We start from the raw sequence: 23212 nt of genomic DNA on the forward strand, positions 1-23212 counted from the left end.
GTAGGATAATTTCAATAATGAAGAGTCAGAGGGACTAGAGTAGGGCAAATAGCTGATGACTTGGCTACTTTAAAAAAAATTTTTTTTTTCTCATTTTGTGTGGCAGTACTTCAATGGAAAAAGCTGTTTCGCACTCTTCTTTGAAGACCTGTCAAACGCCCTTCCAGCACCAAACGAGCTACAAAGGGGAAACCCACTCCTCTGTGCCTCAGATTCCTTATTTGTAAAAGGAGGAAAAATAGCTCAACTAACGCGAACTTTTTTTTTTCCCCCTTCTGGATCTCTACGTCCCTGGATCCTTCCCAGTGCACAACTCTGAGAGACGTTCTGTAGAAACCCGTCAAGCCTAAGCCGAGCTGTGTTGGTCTTGACAGAGGAGGACACAACCAAGTGAGACAGATCTGTGAGACTGCGGTTTTTTTCCAGTGACTTACCCTCGGGGTGGGGCGTGTGCCCACAATTAGGTGGCCCATCAAGTATTGAACACCGGCTCTTCGCAACTCTGACCCTCGACACAGATTTGTACTGGTCTAACTTCCAAGATGGGGGAGAAGTTCTGCTGCATCCAAACTGATGGATAAATGACGCTGAAACTCAATGTGAACTTTGCCTAGTGACTGATAACGCGCCTCGGGGCCTCATTCAATTTTACATACAGCACTTTGATGTTAACATTCCAAAGCACGGCCCTCACTACTCTCACTCTCTCTCTTTCTCTCTCTTTTTTTGAGTAGGCTTCAGGCCCAGTGGAGGCCAACACGGGACTTGAATTCACAGCCCAGAGATCAAGACCCCAGCTGAGATCAACAGCTGCTTAACTGAGCCACCCAGGTGCCCCATTCTATCATTTTCAAATTAGGATGGCGCTCTCTGCAGCAGATGTTAAACTGACAAAGCAAGATGGTAGAAAATGAGGTCAAATTCTTGGCGAGTTCTTCAGAAAAGACCTTCACATGTGGTCTTTGCAACTGACGGTGCTAGAAAGGTCAGTGCCTTTAGAGATGCCAAGTGATGCAGCCTTCACAATGAGGAATTTAAATACGGAGGCTCCGCCCACCACCTGTGGCCAGGCAGCTGTCATTTTCTAACTGGATGTTAATCAGGTAAGGAGGCTCCAAGGTCTCACCATCTTCATGATTGCCCACAAAAGCTAGCTCGAGAAACTTTTGGCCCAGACTTTGTGACTGTTTCAGGGAGCAAATTTCCACTCACTTTAGTTTTCCTTGCGAAAGCATCTCCTAAATCCAGATAGCTTAGAAAACCAGTGTTAATGGAAGGTCAACTTTCAGAGTTTACAAAGTCTTCCTGCTTTGCTTTTGACTTGTTATGGGCAAGTTTTGCTTTGAACTCTGCGCATCCAGTTTATTTTTTTAAATTTTTTTTAACGTTTATTTATTTTTGAGACAGAGACAGAGCATGAACGGGGGAGGATCAGAGAGAGAGGGAGACACAGAATCTGAAACAGGCTCCAGGCTCTGAGCGGTCAGCACAGAGCCCGACGCGGGGCTCGAACTCAAGGACCGTGAGATCATGACCTGAGCCGAAGTCGGCCGCTTAACCGACTGAGCCACCCAGGCGCCCGTCTGCGCATCCAGTTTAAACTAAGCGCAATGGCCTCTTCAAGATAAATGATTAGAAAGGTAAGGTAAAACCGATTGCCTAGAATACTCAAGTGAGAGAAATGCTCATGATACTTGGTTTTAGTAAATTGGGCGGGATTATTTAACTTGTAGAACACCTTATACGTCAAAACACATTATACATGGTGTTTGTTAGGTCCTCTGAAGAGCCATTTCAGAAGGGGGAAGAGTGGATAGGGGAGGAAACAGACTTGTTCAAACACTAAGACCGCCCCAGGGTCCCCGCCTACAAACCCAGGGCTCTTTCCTAAAGCGGAAAACTAGCTTCCAGCTTGGCTACAAACTTTCTAAGTGATACAGTTACATGCAAAAAAAAAAGATGCAGAAGAAAGCTATTTGAGCACTTAAGTTCAAAATGTGATAGGAAAGCAGTTAAGAGTTCTCCCTCAAGCAAAACTGATACAATAACCTAGGCAGATGAACTATCTGATTTCCAAATGTAACTTCCACAGAACTAATCACTTAAAAAGGCTTGGGTGTCTTTTAAGTAAATAAAAGTTACACTATTTGGATAAGACCAAATAGATGAAGTTAAAGAAGGCAGTTAATTTTAGAAGATGAAAATGAAAACACAATAGCCATTAAAAGTGGTACGGTAGATGCAAGTTTCTGCCTTTTAGGAAAAAAAAAAGTCAGTTTTCTTCTGAAATCGGTATTACTTCTCAGTTAATGGAGCTGAGAAGATGGCATTTAGCTTGTCCAAAGATTAAAACATTACACTTTCTTCCAAATGCAAATAAATCTTTTGCTGGTCACCAAACTCCAGAAATGGAGAAAAGTAATACTTTTCACTATTGTTTTAGCAGTCTGTACTAGAAGCCACTCCTATTGGGTAGAACTGCCTCCTCCCTTTGACATCCTTTAAAATCCTTCAAGATAAGTAGAAATAGGAACAGTAAGGAAAGAGAATCTGGGATAATACAGTATTTTACTCGTCCCACGAAAACCAATAAATCCACTGTAGAACACTGCTCTAAATAATTTTCACGTTGCCTATTCCCACTGGACAGGTGGAATGAAATACCAATCAGTGTTTTCCTTTGGTCTACTTCCCATCTAAAGAAATGAGTTTCACAGCCAGTGCATGACAGGGAAAGGTTCTATTACTAAGGCAACAGAAATGTATATCATCCACGCCTCATTCCAAAATACCCTGTCAGATTTTGCAGCTAAAGTTAGAGAACTCTGAGAAGATCTGCTTGGTTTCCATTGGGATAAAGGAAAGCAAAAGAGAGTAAAGCAAAGATACACCATTTGGAGAATAGTCCTAGATGATACAGAATCTGAAACAGGCTCTAGGTTCTGAGCTGTCAGCACAGAGCCCAACACAGGGTTTGAACTCCTGGACCGTGAGATCATGACCTGAGCTGAAGTCAGACGCCCAACCGACTGAGCCACCCAGGTGCTCCCTTTTTTTTTAATTAAAAATTTTTTTTTTCTTTTTAATGTTTATTTTTGAGAGAGTGTGAGCCAGGGAGGGGCAGAGAGAGGGAGACACAATGATACCTTACATTTTTAAAGTGCTATAGTTTATAAGAGAATTTACACATTACCTCTTAGTGTTGACCTACCTATGGAGTAGGAAAGAAAATAATTACTATCCTTACTTTCTAGGAAGAGGAACAGAACAGAGACTCAAAGAGGCTAGTGACTTGCCCAAAGTCAAGGGCTTAGTATTGATTTTGCTGGCACTAAAGCCAGGTCTTTATCTTCCCGGCCAGTGCCTGTTTTGTCATTGCTAAGCGCCCAGGCAATGCTTAATGGAGGGCTTAATGGTTTTCCAATGTGTGACAGTCAACAATATTCTCTCATTTATAGGAGAAAGAGATAATGGTGCCTTAACTAAAGAGGGGGGACTTTGAGGAGCCCGTTAATAATATATATGGCTCTAAAAATAGAAAACATTCTAAAAATAACTGGTAACAACTAAGGGATTAATATCAAGGCCAACTCTTTTGAAGGAAAAGCATTTCAGTGCTGACTTCCGTGGAACAGAAAGAACACTTCTATGGGCTTATACTTTTAATAGGGCAACCCCAGAAAAGTAAAGGCGGCACTCTGAGATTTTTGTCAATTAGTTTAATATATGTCCATAGGTAGTTCATATGAATGCTTAAATTACAAAATTAGCTGCCATGGTCCAAATGTGTGGGACTTTAAGAAAGCTTTTATTAATCAAAAGATAGCTAAGCATATATCAACTTTGATTTCTAAAACCTATTTTAAACTTTGTAAAACAAGGCTAATTCTAGAATTCTATAGCATTAAAGTAATTAAATGTTATTTTTGTTATTTTAATAACTTAATTTCATGAACTGTTAAAAAAAATATTACATTTGCATCTCCCAGTTTACACATTTCTGCGTTAACTTAGAGAAAAACCCATGTGGAAAGTTTCCATGCAGTTACAAAGGCAGCAGCACATACTGTTTTCACAGCAACTTGTTATTGCCTAAGAACACACCTGTACATAAAGCATCAACAAAAAAATATCCACCCACCCCTCTCCCACCAAAAAACCCAACCTTTTCCCATCCCCAGCAAAAATTACCTGGTACAAGCAGTGACTTAAAAAATGCTTTCTTAGTAGGAAGCATTTATAAAATGCAGAAATCTGAACAAGCTAAATGCTCGTGCAGATAGATGGGCCTCTCCTCAGAGTTCCTTCCTCAAGAGGCAGAAAGAACTCTCAATAGTTTAGGAAAGCTCATTTTTAAAAGTATATTTATGCATATTCATGGCTATTTCTTTGAAAGAACATACCCAGCCTCAACTGTGGAAGAAATAAAAGCAGAAGGAGAAGCAAAGGGACACAGCCATACACAGAGAATAGAGCTTCTCTATGAACATCCAATAGTTTGCAACAACCAAGAAGGAAAAACATGTGTGACTTCACATAGACCACTGATCTGATCTAGGTGAAGCAGTTAATTTTTCATGCATTTGTTACTCAAGGAAAACATACACCCACTTAAATACAGCATTCACATTGTCGTTAGCTCATGGTATCAGGTAAGGAAGAAACTGTGCTCCTGTGCTACCTATCCTTAGAATTTTCCATGTACATGTAAGTATCCTAAACCCTATAGATATAACACTGTCATCAGCACCTCCCACCTACAAAACATACATTGAACTACATTATGTTTTGAGTCCCTGAAATTGCACTACCACATATAGTGTTCTAAATTTTACTTTTTTATAATGTTAATGTACACACAGAAGAAAACACCAAGCAATGTTTATTGTGCAATTCCAATAGTTATTTGTGGAATCTTGGTTTAGAGTCAGTCTTCATAGCCTTTGCAACTACCCAGTTTAAACAAAAAGCAACAATCTAATTATATATCTATAAACTTCATGATATTTCTTCAAACATCAAAGCACTAAAAGCACTGATGATTTGTGTTATAATTTTAAAAATATCTTAACACTACACAAATCTTGTATATTCCTTTCATAAAATAATCAAAACAATTTGGTTATTTGGACGAGAATTACAGAAACAGAGTCCTTCCCTTGCATCTATAACTTCTGTAAAACTCCAAAAACAGAACAGATGATGAAATAAGGATTTCTTAGTCACTTGGGAGTGTTTGGACTTTAAGATGAGAAAGGGACTGGTATTTTTTGTTCTCTATGAATTCAGAGCTTCCAGGTGGCACCAGGACTCAGATCTCTGGGATGACTTTACATGGCTTTCACTTTGATTTGTTTCATTTTCATTTGCTTCTTCTCTAATTTCTTTTGCTCACGCCTTAAGGCAGCTTCCTAGAAAAAAAAAAAAAAGGGAATCTAAAGTTCTAAGCACACACAAAAAAATCAAAACTAGAATACTGACTATATTATTATTCAAAAACCTAGGCTTGTACCATAAATAACATTTGAAAAAATAGTTATAAAAATTCCTTGTATCTATGGTGGTTAAAGAAAATTAGCTTGAAATGAAGTAAAGGTAACTCAAATCTCAAATTAGAAAGAAATTAAACACTACGCTTAAGCAGCCTTAAGCAGCGTTTAAGCAGTAAATCAGAATACTGACTTTTCCTATACTCGGGAAACACCAACTTAACTTTTATCATCACATTTACGTGTAGCTGCCAAGGATTTGTACTGCAGTTCAGAAAACCTTAAGATCTTGTTTGTTCAGGCTAACAAGAGATGTTAATTGTGCATCTCTTATTAGCATAGATGTTAAACCTAAGCACAATATTTCGATGTGTAATGTTCAATTGGGAATTTTTATCCTATTTTTATTTAGGAATTACGAGGTTAGATAGAAAGAGAAAAAGAAGCTCCAAACACCTTATTTTGGTGGTAAAAGTCACTGGTTATTATTACCTGTACGGAGGGAAACCTTAGAGGCCAAGCCAAAGTATGACTTCACTGTTGGTTACTAGGGGTCACAACTGATTAATGATTATTTCATATGTAATCTCAAACTTAATATTTTTAGAGGTTTGGGGTAGAAATGTGCTGAGAAATATACTCCCCTATTGGTATAGAATTGAGAAGATATGAAATAGGGAAAACAGAAGCACGTAGTATGGACAGTTATTGACAGCGTAACAAATTACATTTCAAAGGGTGACTTGTAAAATTAGTGGTTTGGGAACTTTTGACTATGTTAGGTTTCAACATTAGATAAGGAAAAACTATTTACCAGTGCAGCAGTGGGAAGCTTGAATGCTTATCCAAACACAGCTGTGCTATTGTGTAAGTACCCCAAAGAACCGAACCATCATTGTTAACACTGCTTTTATTTTTAATGTTCATTTATTTATTTTGAGAGAGTGAGTGAGAGAATCCCAAGCAGGCTCTGTGCTGTCAATGCAGAGCCTGATGTGGGGCTCAATCTCATGACTGCAAAAGCAACGACTTGAGCTGGTATCAGGAGTTGGACACTTAACCAACTGAGCCACCCAGTGTCCCGTTAACACTGCTTTTATAGGAAAACAAAATCAAATGAAAAATGGTGGAAAGGATAAAATGGGAGGAGGCCTGTGGTATCCTGGAGACTGTACTCAACGGCATTAATGACACCATTGCAACTGCAGTGCCCCTCAGCAGCCTCATCGCTTCTTGGCAGCAGGTCTCCTTCATTTCTAAGGATTTTCTTCAGTTCTCGAGATTATTCTCATTAGAATTCACATCTCCTAGAACTTTATTCTCTCTCTTTTTTTTTTTGACCAGCATTCACAAGGTTTAAAATTTAGAGCTGGACTATGGCATCTTATTTCAAAAAAATGTGAGACTGTGCTGATGTTTAAAACATACCACAACCTATAAAGCTCTTGAGTTTGAGATTTTGGTTACATACAAAATAGAAAACAAAAATACAAACAAAAATATTAGAATTGTCTAATTCTATAATCAAATTAAAAATCTCATAAAACAAGATGTATTTGGACACATGCTGGCTTCTATTAAAATTCCTAATTTCTTTCTACTTAAGTTAGGTGTTTGGCTTGAAAAATCATAGTGGAACTTTCAAAATGGGATTGTGCTGGGGAAAGGATCATTTATATCATCCTCCAGGATCACAGACTCAATCTAAGATGGTTTGAAAAGGAAGGATAATTTATTCTCCTTTATAGTGCTATCAAGTAACTAATAATATCCCAAGTACTGAGAAAATGCTAAACCTTTAAGTCTGTGTACATTCCTACACAGAATTACCTTAACAGTCAATATGGCACAATAGGTATCCTAATAAATCCTAGTTTTACCACTAAGCAGGGAGAAGAAAAGTGTTACCTCCAGCCTGCGCTGTTTCTCAGGATCTTCCTCATTCATGATTCGCTCCTTCTCTGCTCTTTTCTTTTCCTCACGCCGAGACTGTGCAGCTTCCTGTCTTTGCACATGTGTTAGCTTCAGGAAGTTTTCTTCTACTCGAGCTCTGTTTTTATCTGCTTTTTGTTTGCCCTTTTCCCCAAGAAACAAAGTGTTTCATAAGAAATCCATTTCAATCCATTTCAAGTCCCCTTTAGTATTCTTTTACTTTTCTTTTTCTTAAGTTGGTTTATTTTGAGAGAGAGAGGCAGAGAAGGAGCTGTCAGCGCAGAGACCAACGTGCGGCTCAATCCCACAAACCGCAAGATCATGACCTGAGCTGAGATCAAGAGTCAGACACTCAACCCACTGAGCCACCCAGACGACCGTTAGTATTTTTTTAAACACTATTCCCATTTAGTACTTTCAAGTCAACTAGCAAACTAGCAAAGATATAATCGCTGAAATCATTGCTCACTGACTCCCCTGGGGGGAAAATAACAATAAAAGGTGCCAACTTATAATAAAGGCTGTGGGTCTTACCTCTCTGTTGAGTCGGAACTTTTTGGCTTTATCGATAGAATAAATCACCATGTTCATCAAGGGTAGCAAAGCCTCCATATCCTTTGGGTAAGTGTTACCTGAGCCAGGCACTGGAAAACAAAGCCATTTACCTATTGAGTTAATGGCAGCATTAATACTTCTGGGTCACCCAACTCTGGTGGTTTTTTTTGTTTTGTTTTGTTTTAAATAGGCTCCTTTCTCCTTAGTGTCTTAGGCAGCTAAAATGCAGCAGGAAAAAACAAATTAAAATAAATAAAAGGATCTCTTATTGAAGAAACCCAAAAACCAAAAAGCAGGCATGGAGGTAATTTTAAGGTAAGTTTTTGTGGCTTTTAGGAGGGAACAATACTCTCCTTAAGATGGTCTCACAGAAAATGAAGAACTCAGGCTAAGCACAGAACACTTACCATTAAATGTAAACAATAGTGTCCTTTTAGTGTCAGGTAGCTTTAAAGGCTGACCTTCCCTGTCATAAAAGAAAGGCTATTTTAGAACATAAGAAAGATACTTTCCATTCACATAAGTCACTCAATTCACTTAGATGATCAGATACCTGCAAATAATCGGCACAGTATTTGGCTTGGCATCCCAAAGTTGAATAGAATCTCAAAGCCTGAAGGAGCTTTACAGATCCCCTGGTCCACTCGTCTATCTAATGGATGCATTCCCAAGTCATCTTCATTGTACACCTGGGAATTCCAGTGATGCTCCCCAGGCGGGATATATTCCTCTTACCTGGGGAGCCAGAAATGAGCTTGTATTTAAGTATGAGGCCCGCATTTTAAAGAATATGTTTACTTATTTTGATGGATTTTTATGTTTTACTTCCAACTTCTATCTTCCTATAATGAAACATCTTATTTTTGAGTCAGGGCTCAGAATAAATTTATAAATGACCTACTATAGCATACAGAATTTAGTTCCTACTCACCAAAGATTCCTTTGTAATCTTTGACTATCAACCCTCCTCTCTTCCCCCTACACATAAAAGGCTCCATGAATGTCACAATGTGATACTTTGCCCACAGTGTTGTTACTAAGTTGAGCAAAGCAAGGATGATGCAATACTATCCAGAGGCATAAGGACCTGAATAATTTTGACACGCAACTAAAATCTGGATTGGCTTTTAACCCAACTCCATAGTTTATGAGAGAGAAGCCCCTAACCAAAAATTTAGGTCAGAACCAATTCTACACCAAGGGTAAACTTAAATGAGTATGCGCTCCTGAGACAGGATGTGATTTCAAACAAATTCGGGTCCTGAATGTGAACATTCAAAGAGTATTACTCTAAAGCCAGAAACTCTTATCACATTGACAGCATCTGATAATATACCATGAAAGAATACAATCACTGAACTATTCAAAGAAGGAAGCCAGAAAGGGCCATGAACTATAAAATGCAGAGACTTGCAATCAAACATAAATCAAACATCACAGATTCATATTAGAAATTAAAAAAGGAAAGAAAAATCTCGACTACAAAGGACAAAGAGATTAGCAATTACATTTTCTTAGTATTTGCCATTCTGTAAGATTATCATACACCTCACTGAGCGGCTGGTGCATACATTCGGTGACACACAGCAAACTGGGAGGCTTGTCTCCCCATAGGTTTTCAGTTACCTTCATGACACATGCAGTCCAAGCAAAGGAAAACTTAGGATGCCTGTCATCAACTTCCCTCATTCGACAAGAAAAACTGCAGAAGCACCTTGTGGGTGTTTCAACACAGAAAGCTAGCGGGGACAGTTAATTTCAATATTTTTATCTCATACGTACTCTTGCATAATTTTTGGACCAGAGAACTGGTCTGAAAAATGAACGGATTCAATCTTGTCAGCATAGTGAGTAAGAAAGTGAACCATCTGAAATAAAGAAAAAAAAAATTTTTTTATGTAGGGTTTGATGCATTTCCCTTTTTTTCATAAAGATACTCACTTTTTAATCCTTTTTCAAAATGGCATTAAGGTTAAAGCTTTTAAAAAATGAAATTTAAGATAAGGGATGTCTATGATGAAAATAGCATCTTTCTTTGGTCATACCAATGATCGAATTTCTTATTGAACAGCTGAAAATACGTCTCAAAATAATGTTCCGAACAAGAATGAAAGCATGAAGATAAAATCTAAAATAGTTTCAGGGGAGTCTTCATAAGCACATCAACTTGAACTTACATGAGAACTGTCTTTAAGCTACTCCGTGTTTTTAAGATACTGAGATGTGCTACTACCATTCCACAATCAATAGAAAAAAAAAATGGACTAAATGCCATGGTGATAAGGATTAATGTTGTAGTCCTTTTGCAAAAAACTTGAAAGCCACTAGCAATCCTAGGAATAACTTGCTCTTGGTTTAGAGAGATTTACTTGACTAATCAAGCTATCTTTTTTGACAAACTAATCTATTGCTTAAAGAAGGTATTTTAATGTTTTTGAGGGAAAGGAATAGAGCATTGTCATAAAGTGAAGGACTTGTGCCCTGTAAATGCTGAGGTCTGCAAATGTTATGTCTTCTATTGCATTTACCTTTGTATCCATCATTCCCTCCGTGACTTCTCCCATCTCTGACAGGATGGCCAAGGAGTCTGGCAGTCCATACTTTGCTCCAGACTTAGGTTTGTCGCTACAGAACTCACTCTAGAGGAAGAAGTAATTGAAGATAAGACATGACATTTTATTATAAACAAACTTTCTTTCTCAAGAGAGTATGTTCTGACCTCTTTCAAAGTGGTGCTTAACAACTCAAGTGATATGATTAAATACCCTATGCCCTCAAGTTGAATGTCTATGTAATAAAGAGGGACAGTTTTACATGTATTTAGTTGGAACAACATACCAGATCCTGCATCTCCTTCTGGAGTCGCACCAAGGCTTTCCGAGTGCCAACAGCAAATACATAGGTATCCATGTCTTCATCGTTCATGGTTACTTTTATTTGCTTTAAAAACAATTACAAAACTCACCTGTTAGTTTTCTATGATAGCCCCCAAGATTCCCACCCCTTGGTGTGTACATCCTCCCCTTGAATGGGAGGAACCTGTGAAAATGATGGATATCATTCCCATGATTATGTTGTGTCGTGTGGCAGAAGGTTGCTGATTAGATGACCGAGTTAGTCAAAAGGGACTTTATCCTGGAATGATCTAACCAAGTGAGCCCTCAACTCAAAAGGGACAGGGCCCTAGTTGAAGAAAAAAGTTGAAGTGGGAAAGGGCTTATGGGGGGAACCATGGTGCCAAAGACTGCAGAATGGCCTTTAGGAGCTGAATGGTTTCCAGTTGGCAACAGTAGGAAACTGGGAACTTAACAACCATGGGGACATGACTTTTGCCAACCACCTAAATGACCCTGAGAAGAGGACCCCATGCTCTAGAACTTCAAGTTGCCGAACATTTAGATTTGCTGGGAGGGCAGTACAATCCAAAGAGAGCCTGGAAGCTCTGCACACCACCTCCACCCCCACACTTACCTGATGCCTCTCTTCCATGTGGCTATTCCTGAATAGATTTCATTTTTAACGTTTATTTTTTTTTTATTTTTGGGACAGAGAGAGACAGAGCATGAACGGGGGAGGGCAGAGAGAGAGGGAGACACAGAATCGGAAACAGGCTCCGAGCCATCAGCCCAGAGCCCGACGCAGGGCTCGAACTCACAGACCGCGAGATCGTGACCTGGCTGAAGTCGGACGCTTAACCGACTGCGCCACCCAGGCGCCCCTAGATTTCATTTTTAAATAATCTCCATATCCAACCATGGGTCTTGAACTCACAACCCCAAGATCAAGAGTCCCATGCTCTACCAACTGAGCCAAGGAACTCTTGATTTATAGCCAGGTGATCAGAAGTACGATGGCCTGGGACTTGCAACTGGCATCTGAAGTGCGAGCAGTCTTATGGGACTGAGATTTTTTAACTTGTGGAATCTGGCACCAACTCCAAGTATACAGTATCAGAAGTGAATACAACTGAATTGCTGGACATAAACAGCTGGTATCTGGACAATCAGAGAATTGCTTGCTCATGTTGGAAAATACCACAGAGATAGGTAAATAGTTTTTAATAAACTGCTTTGGACCAGGGAGATAAAGTAAAAAAACCTAAAGAGTCTGGTATGATAAAACATGACACTATTTGTCATGTTAATCATATTTTAAAACGTCTGGGCCAAAAATGATCAGTATTTCGAAGGGAAGTGTTAGTACAGAAATATAGCAAAGACCTGGCAAGATGGCAGCTATAAAAGGAAAGATTTTCTGCTTTTCCATTGTTGAGCAGAAATTACACAAAACAACACCTTAAAAAAAAACCAAACAAACCCAGGAAAAGAACTAAAAAATATAGAAAATCATGTTTGTTGAGGCTGTTTATCTTTGCAGAAAAAAAGGGATAAAATGATTGCTGGCTGAGGGAAAAGAGATTAAATCTACCTCAGGGAAGAACTGAAAAGGATTAAAACAACACTCTAAAGAAGAATTTCCACAAAAAGATAGCTGAAGATGCAGCAAAATTTCCTCCTTTCTACCTAATCATATGGTAACTAGTAGGAGAAAGAATGACAGGACTCTTAACTGACGAGTCTCTAAAAATTAGTAGATTGAACAATCAGTGGCCATATTAGAAAAATTAAATGAATAAAAGATAGGTTTGCAACTAAAAATGAGACCTTTAAAATGAGTTTCAAGCCAATGACCTCCTCCTGGCCCCCCAGCAAGTTCTGTGCCCAATGTGGGACTTGAACTCACAACCCCAATATCAAGAGTCATACACTCCAGACTGAGCCAGCCAAGTACCCCAATCCAATGACATTTCAAAGTATCTAATTATATTACTTATACAGCAATTGCTAACCAAATACTGCTTTGTATTTTGACATATATGCAGCCATTTCTTTTTCTACTAGTATATATGAGAGACTGTATTTTTTTATATTTTGGATTCTTGTAGCATTGGGAGGCAGCACTTACTTAATGAATGGAGAGGGGGGAATGTGGCATTTTTGACAAAGGACACAATCTGCAGATCAACATGTTGATTTAAATAAAGGGAAGAAGGTATACCAAACAATAAGGTCCCCAGATCACAATTTAAGCTCATTCAGCCAAAAACGTATTATTTGAAGCAAAAAATATTTGAAAAGAAACCCATCTTGCTGTCAAGATAAAAGCATACACAAGGCACAGAGTAAGACATGAGAGCAAACTGTCTGTGACAACTATACCTCCCCCCCGAATCATCCAGGCTGACTCAGCAAACCTACCTAGTGATACAGTATTATCTCCTTCCCTACAAAAAGCACATGTTCCCACTCCTCACAGTTGGCACCCTAAGTAGAAGGTAATCTGTTGAAATAGAAAAAGGTCCATTTTTGGCAAGGGACACAAGTTGCCTGAAATTCAAACAGAATCCAGGCAAGGAATGGAATAGACTCTAAGAAGTTAAGAATTCAATGTATACATAGAAAACTATTAAAAATACATACCACTTGATCACTCACTGGTCTCATCATCCGGGCCAGGACATTCAGTAAGTCTTGTCTCTTGAGGAACTGAGAAAACAAGGGAATAGTTGCAACTTTTATTACTATAAAGAAAAGACCTTGAAAGGGGAATCACATGTTTTATCAAATATACTCTACATTTACCAGTTAGTAGAAAGATGATTTTTAGACCTAATTTAGTCAAAAAAGAAAGGATAAGACACTGAATTTGGACTTGGAATCATACTGGAGAAAAATTAAAGGAAGATATACATTGTACCAGAAATTCTGTACTTACCCTCAGCTGGATAAGCATCCCTTCACAGCACACTCGACCAGAACACCACAGGTTGTAGATATGTTCATTCTCCTGGTTCAGCTTTCCTGTGCTTGTGGCTTCTTTGTTAGTTCCATCATCCCCTAGGGGTAAACCCACTTAATGTGATTCACTGAGAATGTTGGGGCCTAATCACCACATCTTCCTCCATTCTGACCCCCAAATGATCATACCTTTAGTGAAGCAATACTTTGCTATCTTATAGAACTCTTCTTTGGACATATGTTACAATAGATGGGCATCATTCCTTTTAATATTCTTTATTGTCTCCACCAAAAAAAACTAGACTCCAGGGTGCCTGGCTGGCTCAGTTGGTAGAGCATGCAACTCTTCATCTTGGGGTTGTGAGTTCGAGCCCCATGTTGGGTGTAGAGATTACTTAAAAATATAATCTTAAAGGGGCACCTGGGTGGCTCAGTCAGTTAAGCCTCTGACTCTTGGTTTCAGCTCAGGTCATGATCTCACAGGCTCTGCACGGACAGCATGGAACCTGCTTAGGATTCTCTCTCCTCCTCTTTCTGCCCCTCCCCTGCTTGCTCTCTCTCTTTCAAAATAAATAAACTTAAAAAAAAAATTTTTTTTTTTAAATTATGGACTCAAGATGACTTATTAATGATGATCTGATTGGAATATAAATGCCTCAGAATTAGATACAAAATGGAGCAAAGTCAGTTTAAATGTCTGTCAAAAGTTAAAACTAACAAAAAAGAAACTCCTATGCAGTAAATAAAAAATACCATTAATACAAACTATTCACCACTCCCTCTTGTGTATCCTATGGATTAACTTTAACCAAATTTGCTTTTCCAACAGCAACATGGTAACATTGGCATTGAGTTGTATTTTAGATCTAGAAAGACCTCAAATTCCAATCATATCCTCCCTTCATTTAATCCATTAAGTGTACAAAAGAAATTGCTCGACCTCACAAGGTAAAGCAGACTGACACACCAAATGAAAACACATGAGGGGAAGTGGAAGGCATTAAAGGCTGTTTATTTTTTTTCCTAATTTCCAAGTCAAAAAGTACTCTGAAATACTATGGTACAGCGGAGAGAGCACAGACTTTGAAAGCAGGTAGACTAGGGTCTAGTATCATGTTGCAATGTACTAGCTTAGACAAATTGTAACATTCTTGGACTTTAGTTCCTCTAGAAAACAGAAACTGTTTCCAAATAAATGTTGTTACAAGGATTAAATAAGAAACAATGTATGCAAAGGACCTAATATAACAAAAAGGCAATCTGCTAAAGAGCTGAGCAGATACATACTTACTTGCTTACTGAAAGGAAACAAAGTATGAAAGGTCAAACTGAGGTGAAGGTGGGTTGAGTTCACTTTACTCTCTAGGCCACACAAGTCCAGGGGTTCCTTTAAAGTACTTTAGTACGTACCTTCTCAGTGGATCCAAAACTAAAGTTCCCAGAACTTGAGGGAATTCTAAGGGATTTCTAATTTCTAAAAGATGAACTGAAAGCATTTATCAAGCTACCTAAAATGTCAAAATTCCTTACTGACTAATGAAAAATTAGAAAATTACTTCATAAATGCAATGAATTCAGTACATGCAACCTAATAAAAATGGGATCCTTGAGGAAAAAAAAGCATCCTCTTCAGCAGTCCATGAAAGCAGTTAGAGGCTTATACTGAGGGCAACAAATAGTTCTTACCAGGTGGCGTTCGAGCATGCAGCTGGATTTGTATTGGCCCAACTTACCTACTAAGGTAAAGTTGCTCTCCAGAAGCTCTCTATGAGTGTTAAACCAGGCTTGGGCAAGGCGGCTGTTTTTATTCTTCCCAATGATATAATTCATGATGTAGGCGAGCAGACCAGTTACCATCAAAATTTCTAGATAATAACTCTCCCAACTGTTCTGGAGGTGTGCAGGAACCTAAAGATGAACAATCATTCCATTTAATGTTGGCTGAGTCTGAAGGAGATGGAGTCCATCCAACTCATGGGATAAAGGAGAATAAAAAAACCCATAAAGAGAAGTGGATAATTTAGATAACTGTCATTGATCATGGTTATACTTTGAAAAATATGCCCATTTTGTTTTCTAGGTCAGCCTCAAAAAGATTCTTTAAGGAAATGTGAGAACAATCAAACAGAATGAAAAGCTGGAAAGCCCTCTGTATTAAACTTGATTCTGAGTCCCACCCCAAATACATCCAGTTTCTAGTCTTATCATTCCTCGATAAATAAAACTAGGAGGGCCAGAATAAGAACATAGGGGTTGCTTCTCTAGGTGTGGTTTTATGAGAAGAATTGATGACAAACTCTTTCACAGCTCCCACCATTACATCAACACCAGCTACATGTCACTAGTTATATTTCTGGGATTAACGACAACCAGATATTTTGTTGGTTAGTTTGGAATTCAGAATCCTGTATACCTACATCAACAATTGTTATTGGGTCTTTATTTTTGCTAGAAGAAGTGTCTGGTTTGTCTTCATAACCTTCAAATTCTTCATCATCATATGGCTCACTCTCCGTATCTCCCTCCTACAAAAACGAGGCACAATCTGTTTCCCCCTACAAATGTGGCCAGCAATTGCATCTCATTTTTGTAGGCAGTATTTGTAGAGGAAAACAGAACATGTAAGCAGCAGCACAGAACACAGATATTCCATGTTTGTAACAAATGATAACTCTCCTTGCATTTCAACTCTGATACAATTCCCGCCCACACATGGTATTCACTACCCCTTCCAGCCAGGCTCTCCATAGGAGAAAAATACAATCCATTCTTCCATCAATGTAAAAGGTGGGAACCTACCAAAAACATTTAGAAGAGTTCCACCTACCAAACAAAAATAAAGATACCAGAGGGTAAGATATCACTCCCTAGATGTGGGTGTTACTTTTTTTTTTTTTTTAACGTTTATTTATTTTTGAGAGAGAGGGAGTGTCTCACTCTGTCTCTACAGAGAGCGGGAAAGGGGCAGAGAGAGAGGGAGACACAAAATCTGAAGCAGGCTCCATTCTCTGAGATGTCAGCACAGAGCCCGACACGGGGCTTGAACTCACAGACCACGAGATCATGACCTGAGCTGAAGTCAGACGCTTAACTGACTGAGCTACCCAGGCACCCCTGGGTATTACTTTTAATGTCTAGGGAAAGTGTCAGTTACAAATTTTCCCATGGTTCCACTTTCCTAAAAAATCAAGAAAAAGAACTTCACCTGGGTATCTGCATCTTCAAAGTCTCCTTCTTGGTTTTCATCCTGCCCTTCCAACTCCACGGTGGTCTCATCTTCATCATCTTCAGTAGTTATCACCCGTTGAGGAGATTCAGTAATAGAATCTTCTGTGACATCTTCAAATTCAGCAAAGTCATTATCATCATATTCCACTATGTCTTCCTCATCCTCAAAATCATCAAATTTGGCTTCAGAGACACTCCCAAACACCAAAAGGACAACACAGAAAGCAAGGAAGGCTTTCATTGCACCTTAAAAATGAGTTAAAAAAAACAAAAACCCTTAATGGACAGCCATTCTGCACATACCAAATTTTGTAATAAAAAATACATCTATGATTCTCTCCTGCTTTAAAAAAATTTAATACTATTCATTTCAAATAGTGTTATATAAAGAGCAATGGTGAGGGTCAAGAGATCTGGGTACTAGTCTGGACTGTGTCACTACTTATCTGTTAAGTCCTGGACAAGTCATTTAATTTCTTTAGGTTGGTTTCCATTAACACTGGGTATTAAGTTTTGCTTTGTTTTGTTTTGTTTTGTTTTTGAGAGCCTATAAAAGCTTTATATAGGAACTGGGAAGTGGTATAATGAAAAAAGAATGAGATCCAACTATTGATCTATTAGCAGTAATACATGGATAGAAAAGCTACTCATCCTTAGATCAACTTTGTCTGTATCCGGATATCTGAACATCAATAATCAAAGCACATGTTTAATATACAAAAGTTCTAGGCCCTGTCCTAAAGGCTTTACAAAAAGCAACTAATTTAATCCTCATAACAACCCTTTGAGGAAAGTAACATATTAACATCCCCATTTCACAGACAAGTAAAAGGAGGCAGAGTAACACAACTAGTTACGCTAAGTAACACAACTACCAAGTGGCATAGAGCTATGATTTGATCCCAGTTATGTCTCCAGAATCCCTACCATATGAACCACTTCTCAAGTGGCTTCTCAAATGTAGGCCAGTGACTATGATTTTTATATCACTTACTTAAAGTAGTAATTAAATAAATAGAATTAAATTCATCAGTATTTCACAGCTTTCTAAAAAGAACACTAGATGTTCCACCACCCAAATAAGTTTCTGAACCAACAAATAAAATGAAATCAGATCTGTGACAAAAATGTGCCAAATGATATGAAAACATAGAGGACAATGAAATCATCTTATCAAACAGGTAAGGCTTTACCAAAAAAAGGAGAACATTTGATCTAGAGTTTGAAAAGTAGTTAGATTTAAACCATCAAATCTATTTAGGCTGTACTTCCAGTCCTCATCTCTCATCTAAACACCAGCCCTATAGCACCAATTTTCTAACAGACACATCCATTTTCATGTCCTACAGACTTTTTTTCTGTACAAGGTCAAATAATAAACATTTTAGGCTCTGTGAACAACATATTGGTCTCAATTGCATATTCTTTTTTAAAGCAACCCTTTAAAAATGCAAAAAAAAAAAAAAAAAAACCCAAAAAACAAACAAACAAAAAAACCCATTCTTATTTAATAGGCTATACAGAAACAGTCTGTCTCTCAGGCTGCAGTCTGCTGATTACTGCCTGACGATCATCTCAAAATCCACAGGTACCTGAATTTCTCCATTAATATCAATCTCATTTTTCCAGTCTTAACTTGTTGAAAAGAGTGACATATCTAATCCTTGTGTTTCCTTCTTTGGTTCCCAAAGTCACCATGATAATCCAAGTTACCATCACCTGCTGAACAATCAAAGTATTATCCTAAATGGTCTCCCCATCTCAACTCGCTCCCTACTTCTCTTACCAAAAAAACTGTATCATCTTCCTAAAATACAACTTTTGTTACCTAAGAATTCAATAACCACCAAAGGCTAACAAATTCCTACAGAATATTATAAACTCCTCTGGCTTTTACTGCTTTTCAGATGATCCTACCATATCTAATCAAATTACCCTCATTGAACATATCACCACATCAGATTAACTATGGCAAGAGAAGTAAAACATGATTCCTGAATAATCATAAATTTGCATGATACTTTATAGCTTCAAGAATATGTGTTACAATATTATGATAGTAAAAAATTTGCAACTCTTAGGTTAAACTATGGACACATACAAAAAATAAATTTACTTTTTGTCCATTAAAAATCATTACAAATAGGGCACCTGGGTGGTTAGGTGTCCGGCTCTCCATTTCCACTCAGGTCATGAGCCCCACATTGGGCTCTGTACTGATGGTGCAGAGCCTGCTTGGCATTCCTCTCTCTACCTCTCTCCCTACCCCTCCCCTGCTCACACACTCTCTTTCAAAAAAATAAACAAAAAATCGTTACAAATGAAGCGAGAAACCTGTTGTTTTAGAAGCACATACACAAAACCAAAAAGGTTTAGAAGGACATAAATATAAGTAATTATTTTGTATGGTAAGATAATGAGCATTTTGCCTTTACTTTTTCTTTTTTTCCTATGATGTGTTTTTGTAAAAAAAATTCTCTTAAAAACTAAAAGCATGGTTCCTGCATGAAAGAAGGTGCTGCAGACTATGGAATAGCTATATCACAGACTCCTGAAATAATGTATTTTAAAGTCTGCTATGATAGAGCATTGGGTTTGTAGACCCAAGTCAGAGAAATTAGGCTAGAAAGGACAGCAGGAGCCAGATCATGATGGTCCTTATTTAAATACCACACTAAGAAGTCTGGATAATTAGAATCACCTAAAGGATTTAGGTAGGAGTGGCACTATCAGATTTGCAAGTTAACCCTGACAGCTCATATACAGGAAGAATTGGAAAAGTAGAAGTGTTGAGATAGTCAGATAAGATTGAACTGGCAGTGGTTTTGGGAATGAAGAGGAAAACAGATTTGACAGATACTAAGAATTATACATGTCAGCATACAGTGACGGGATGTAGGGAATGTGGGAAAGGAAAATCTGGGTGATCCCAAATTTTGCCTTGATTCATAGCCAGACAAAGTCATCCTTGAGATAAAGAAAAAAGCGGGAGGGGGAAGACAATAAATTAAATTTACTACCTGTTTAAAAGTCTGGAGTATGTTCAGGCAGTATGTTAGATGATTAACATTTATCTCTTGATTTTCACAAAATCCCTACAAAAAGTATAACTTATTTTAGAGAGGGAGAAAAGGAAGTATTTGAAATACTTATATTGTGTAAGTATTGTATATAATACTTATATAAGTATTTCAAATACTTATATTTGAAATATAAGTCTGGGGGCGCCTGGGTGGCGCAGTCGGTTAAGCGTCCGACTTCAGCCAGATCACGATCTCACGGTCCGTGAGTTCAAGCCCCGCGTCAGGCTCTGGGCTGACGGCTCACAGCCTGGAGCCTGTTTCCGATTCTGTGTCTCCCTCTCTCTCTGCCCCTCCCCCGTTCATGCTCTGTCTCTCTCTGTCCCAAAAATAAATAAACGTTGGAAAAAAAAAATTGAAATATAAGTCTGGAGTTCAGCATACAAGTCTAAGATGCAAACAGAGACGGTGCAGGAATGGATGAGATCACCAGGGAGTATTAAGAGTTAGGTTTAAAAAAAAAGCACCAGGACACCTTGGTGGCTCAGTTGTTAAGCATCCAATATCAGCTCAGGTCATGATCTCATGGTTCATGGGTTCAAGCCCCGCTGACAGCTCAGAGCCTGGCGCCTGATTCAGATTCTGTCTCCCTGTCTCTCTGCCCCTCCCCCACTTACAAACATTAAAAAAAATTTTTTTTAAAGCACCAAAAACTCTTGAAACATATCATTACAGCTAAGAACTGGAATGGGAAAGTAAGGAATGGTTAGAGAAAAAGAAGAGACTCTGGTCAAAGAGGTAACATAGAAGTCAAAAGGAGAAGTATATTTCTAAGAAGGAAACAGAGCTCAGTTTCAACTGCTGCAGAAAGTTCAAGTAAGATATGGACCAGAAATTTCCAAATGCTAACAATGAAATCATTATTGGCAACTGCAGGGAAGTGGTTAGGATGAAAATCAGAATGCAGGGAGTTTAGTACTAACAGGGTGAGTGGTGGCAAAAGGGAGTATGCACAACTCTTCTTTTTTTTTTTAAATGTTTATTTATTTTTGAAAGGAGAGTGTGAGCAGGGGAGGGGCAGAGAGAGAGAGGGAGACACAGAATCTGAAGCAGGCTCCAGGCTCTGAGCTGCAGACAGAGCCTGACACGGGGCTTGAACCCATGCACTGAGAGATTATGACCTGAGCCGAAGTTAGACGCTTTATCGACTGAGCCACCCAGGTGTCCCGATGCACTACTCTTTCAAGGTGCTCTGGGACAGTGAATATTCTATATCTCATATTTACAACACTGTAAATTCTTTTTTTTTTTTTTTAAGTAGGCTCCATGCCCAACATGGGGCTTGAACTCATGACCCTGAGATTAAGAGTCTCATGCTCTTGTGACGGAGCCACCAAGGTGCCCCAACAACACTGTAAATTATTAAAGGAATCAGTTCAATCAAAGGTTATTGCCTAATACCTTGCAATGCAAGGCTGCTCAAGAAATATACTCAGAACTGAACAAAGTTCATAAAATTTGAAAGGCACAAATGATTTGAGAAATGCCATAAAGGACAGGCTAATCCTTTCCAATATCTGATCTTTAAAGTTAGCACCAGGGGACATTTTATGGAAAAACATAGTTGCCTTCTCAACACCAACCTCAAAAGAGGTTTGTGATGTGTCTCCAAACATTGTTAGCTTCCTTTAATTATCTTTATTATAGTCAAAATAGGAAGAAATATGAAAAAGAGTATGTACTTTGGTGGAGTTACATTTAGTTTAAAACATCAGCCCTACCATTTACAAGTCATATGATCTTAAACTAATTACTTAAAATTCCCTGTTCCTCACATACAAAAAAGGGATATCCATTCACTACATGCCTCATAGGGCTGTAGTTGCTATTACAGGAGATATGTGCCTGGCACATGTAAAGTATTCATTAAATACTAGTTCTCATTATTTCCTTCCCCTGTGCCTTAGGAACACCCTTTAAGATTTAAAAACCTTAACTTTTAGTGCTTCCCTTTTCAGATCCCAGTTTTATACTTTTTCAAATAGAAGCAAATAAAGATTAACATTAGCACAGTCAACTTGCTTAACTGCCAAAAAGTCTGATCATTTCCAATTGAACTTCCACTTAGAATGTTCACACCATAGAAACATTTGAAGAAAACTCAGCACTGTAACAAGCCGCCTTCAAGGTTATTTAGGTTAAAATTATCCAAGTCACTTATACCTTGGCCTTCCCTCTGAGAAGTTTCTCAGCTGCACCTGTCATTTAATTTCTCAAAAGCACAACTCCCTGCCAGGCCACCCAGTCCTGAGAGTCCTGGGGCAGGGAACACAAGCACTAACAAGTCTGGTTTGATTATCTCCTGCTAGCTCACCCGGTAGTCTCTCCAAAACTGGATCTGGACTTAAAAGCCAAAGAGGAAGAAGTGGAGAAATCACTCCTTGTTGTCGTTTCAGATTAGGCCTTTCTGACAACTGCCTATGAGACTTCTGGAAAACATGCAGACATTCCCGTGTCTCTTTACACCCGTTGGATAAAAATACTTTTATGTTAGAAATGGTCATAGAAATTGTTGCTTCTGTTAAACCACCAGGGTTTTTCCATGGAAAGTCAATTCATCCCAACGGCCATACTCCATTCTTCCTGCTGCACACTTTAAGCTTCCTGTAACTTTGCCCTTCTAGTTGGCATCTGCCCACAGCTCTGCGGGTAAGTTCTCAAAAACCGTTAAAATCACTCCAACCTCGAAGACCAAAAGAAAATGGGCTTTGGTGTGGGCAAAGCTTGTCTTTTGTTTTTAAGGTCAGCAGAGGTGAGAAGGAGCGATCCATGTCACCCTGAGCCTGACAGGGGGGTTGGGTGGGAATCAGGACCGGAGTAGGCCACGCAACTTAAAAGTCACCGCTCGGTCCGGCCCGGCCCCACCGACTAACGCGTCATGGCCCGTTTCCTACCTGTACCGGCGGCTAGAACCTAGCCAAGCGCTCCTGCAGCCGTCGTTTCTCCGCCCGGCCGCCACCTGCGCGATCACCGAGATTTCACCACTCCCGATCCCTCTAGGACACAGCCGTACCAGGTAGCTCAGTCACGCTGAGCCACTCTTCACGTACCCTCCGCTATCCGTTACGTAGAATGCGTGCGGACTGTCCGCGCCTGCGCACAGTTGGGGAGCGGGGGCGGGACGCAGCCT

At 38.9% G+C, this 23212-nt stretch overlaps 1 protein-coding gene and 1 long non-coding RNA gene across 2 annotated transcripts in view; one reads left to right on the forward strand and one right to left on the reverse strand.

Moving 5' to 3' along the window:
• LOC111557818 overlaps positions 1-1467 on the forward strand; it is a 24908-nt gene extending 23441 nt beyond the window's left edge. Inside the window, exons 5-6 of the long non-coding RNA XR_002738170.2 lie at positions 107-1103; positions 1408-1467. This is a non-coding gene — a long non-coding RNA (uncharacterized LOC111557818). The remainder of the gene's footprint in view (positions 1-106; positions 1104-1407) is intronic.
• A 3398-nt stretch (positions 1468-4865) lies between these two features.
• On the reverse strand, positions 4866-23182 carry CCDC47 (coiled-coil domain containing 47). The gene is made up of 13 exons (XM_003997055.6): positions 22977-23182; positions 16980-17248; positions 16192-16299; positions 15508-15682; positions 13752-13873; positions 13457-13522; positions 10815-10916; positions 10505-10615; positions 9759-9844; positions 8384-8442; positions 7956-8065; positions 7398-7565; positions 4866-5411 (listed from the first exon to the last, which is right to left on the reverse strand). The coding sequence occupies exons 2-13, from the start codon at positions 17241-17243 to the stop codon at positions 5331-5333; spliced, it is 1452 nt and encodes a 483-aa protein (XP_003997104.1). The 5' UTR covers positions 17244-17248; positions 22977-23182; the 3' UTR covers positions 4866-5330.
• Between the last annotated feature and the right edge of the window lie 30 nt (positions 23183-23212).

This window comes from Felis catus, chromosome E1, assembly GCF_018350175.1.
Source record: "Felis catus isolate Fca126 chromosome E1, F.catus_Fca126_mat1.0, whole genome shotgun sequence".
NCBI classification, from domain to species: Eukaryota; Metazoa; Chordata; class Mammalia; order Carnivora; family Felidae; genus Felis; species Felis catus.

Excerpts from the sequence above, each read along its gene's own strand:
- CCDC47 (XM_003997055.6), bottom strand. The coding sequence starts at position 17,243 with ATGAAAGCCTTCCTTGCTTTCTGTGTTGTCCTTTTGGTGTTTGGGAGT. Across the intron at positions 16,300-16,979 it reads TTGAAGATGCAGATACCCAG|GAGGGAGATACGGAGAGTGA; the intron begins GTGAAGTTCTTT and ends TCGTTTTTGTAG. Across the intron at positions 15,683-16,191 it reads ACCCAATAACAATTGTTGAT|GTTCCTGCACACCTCCAGAA; the intron begins GTAGGTATACAG and ends GTTCATCTTTAG.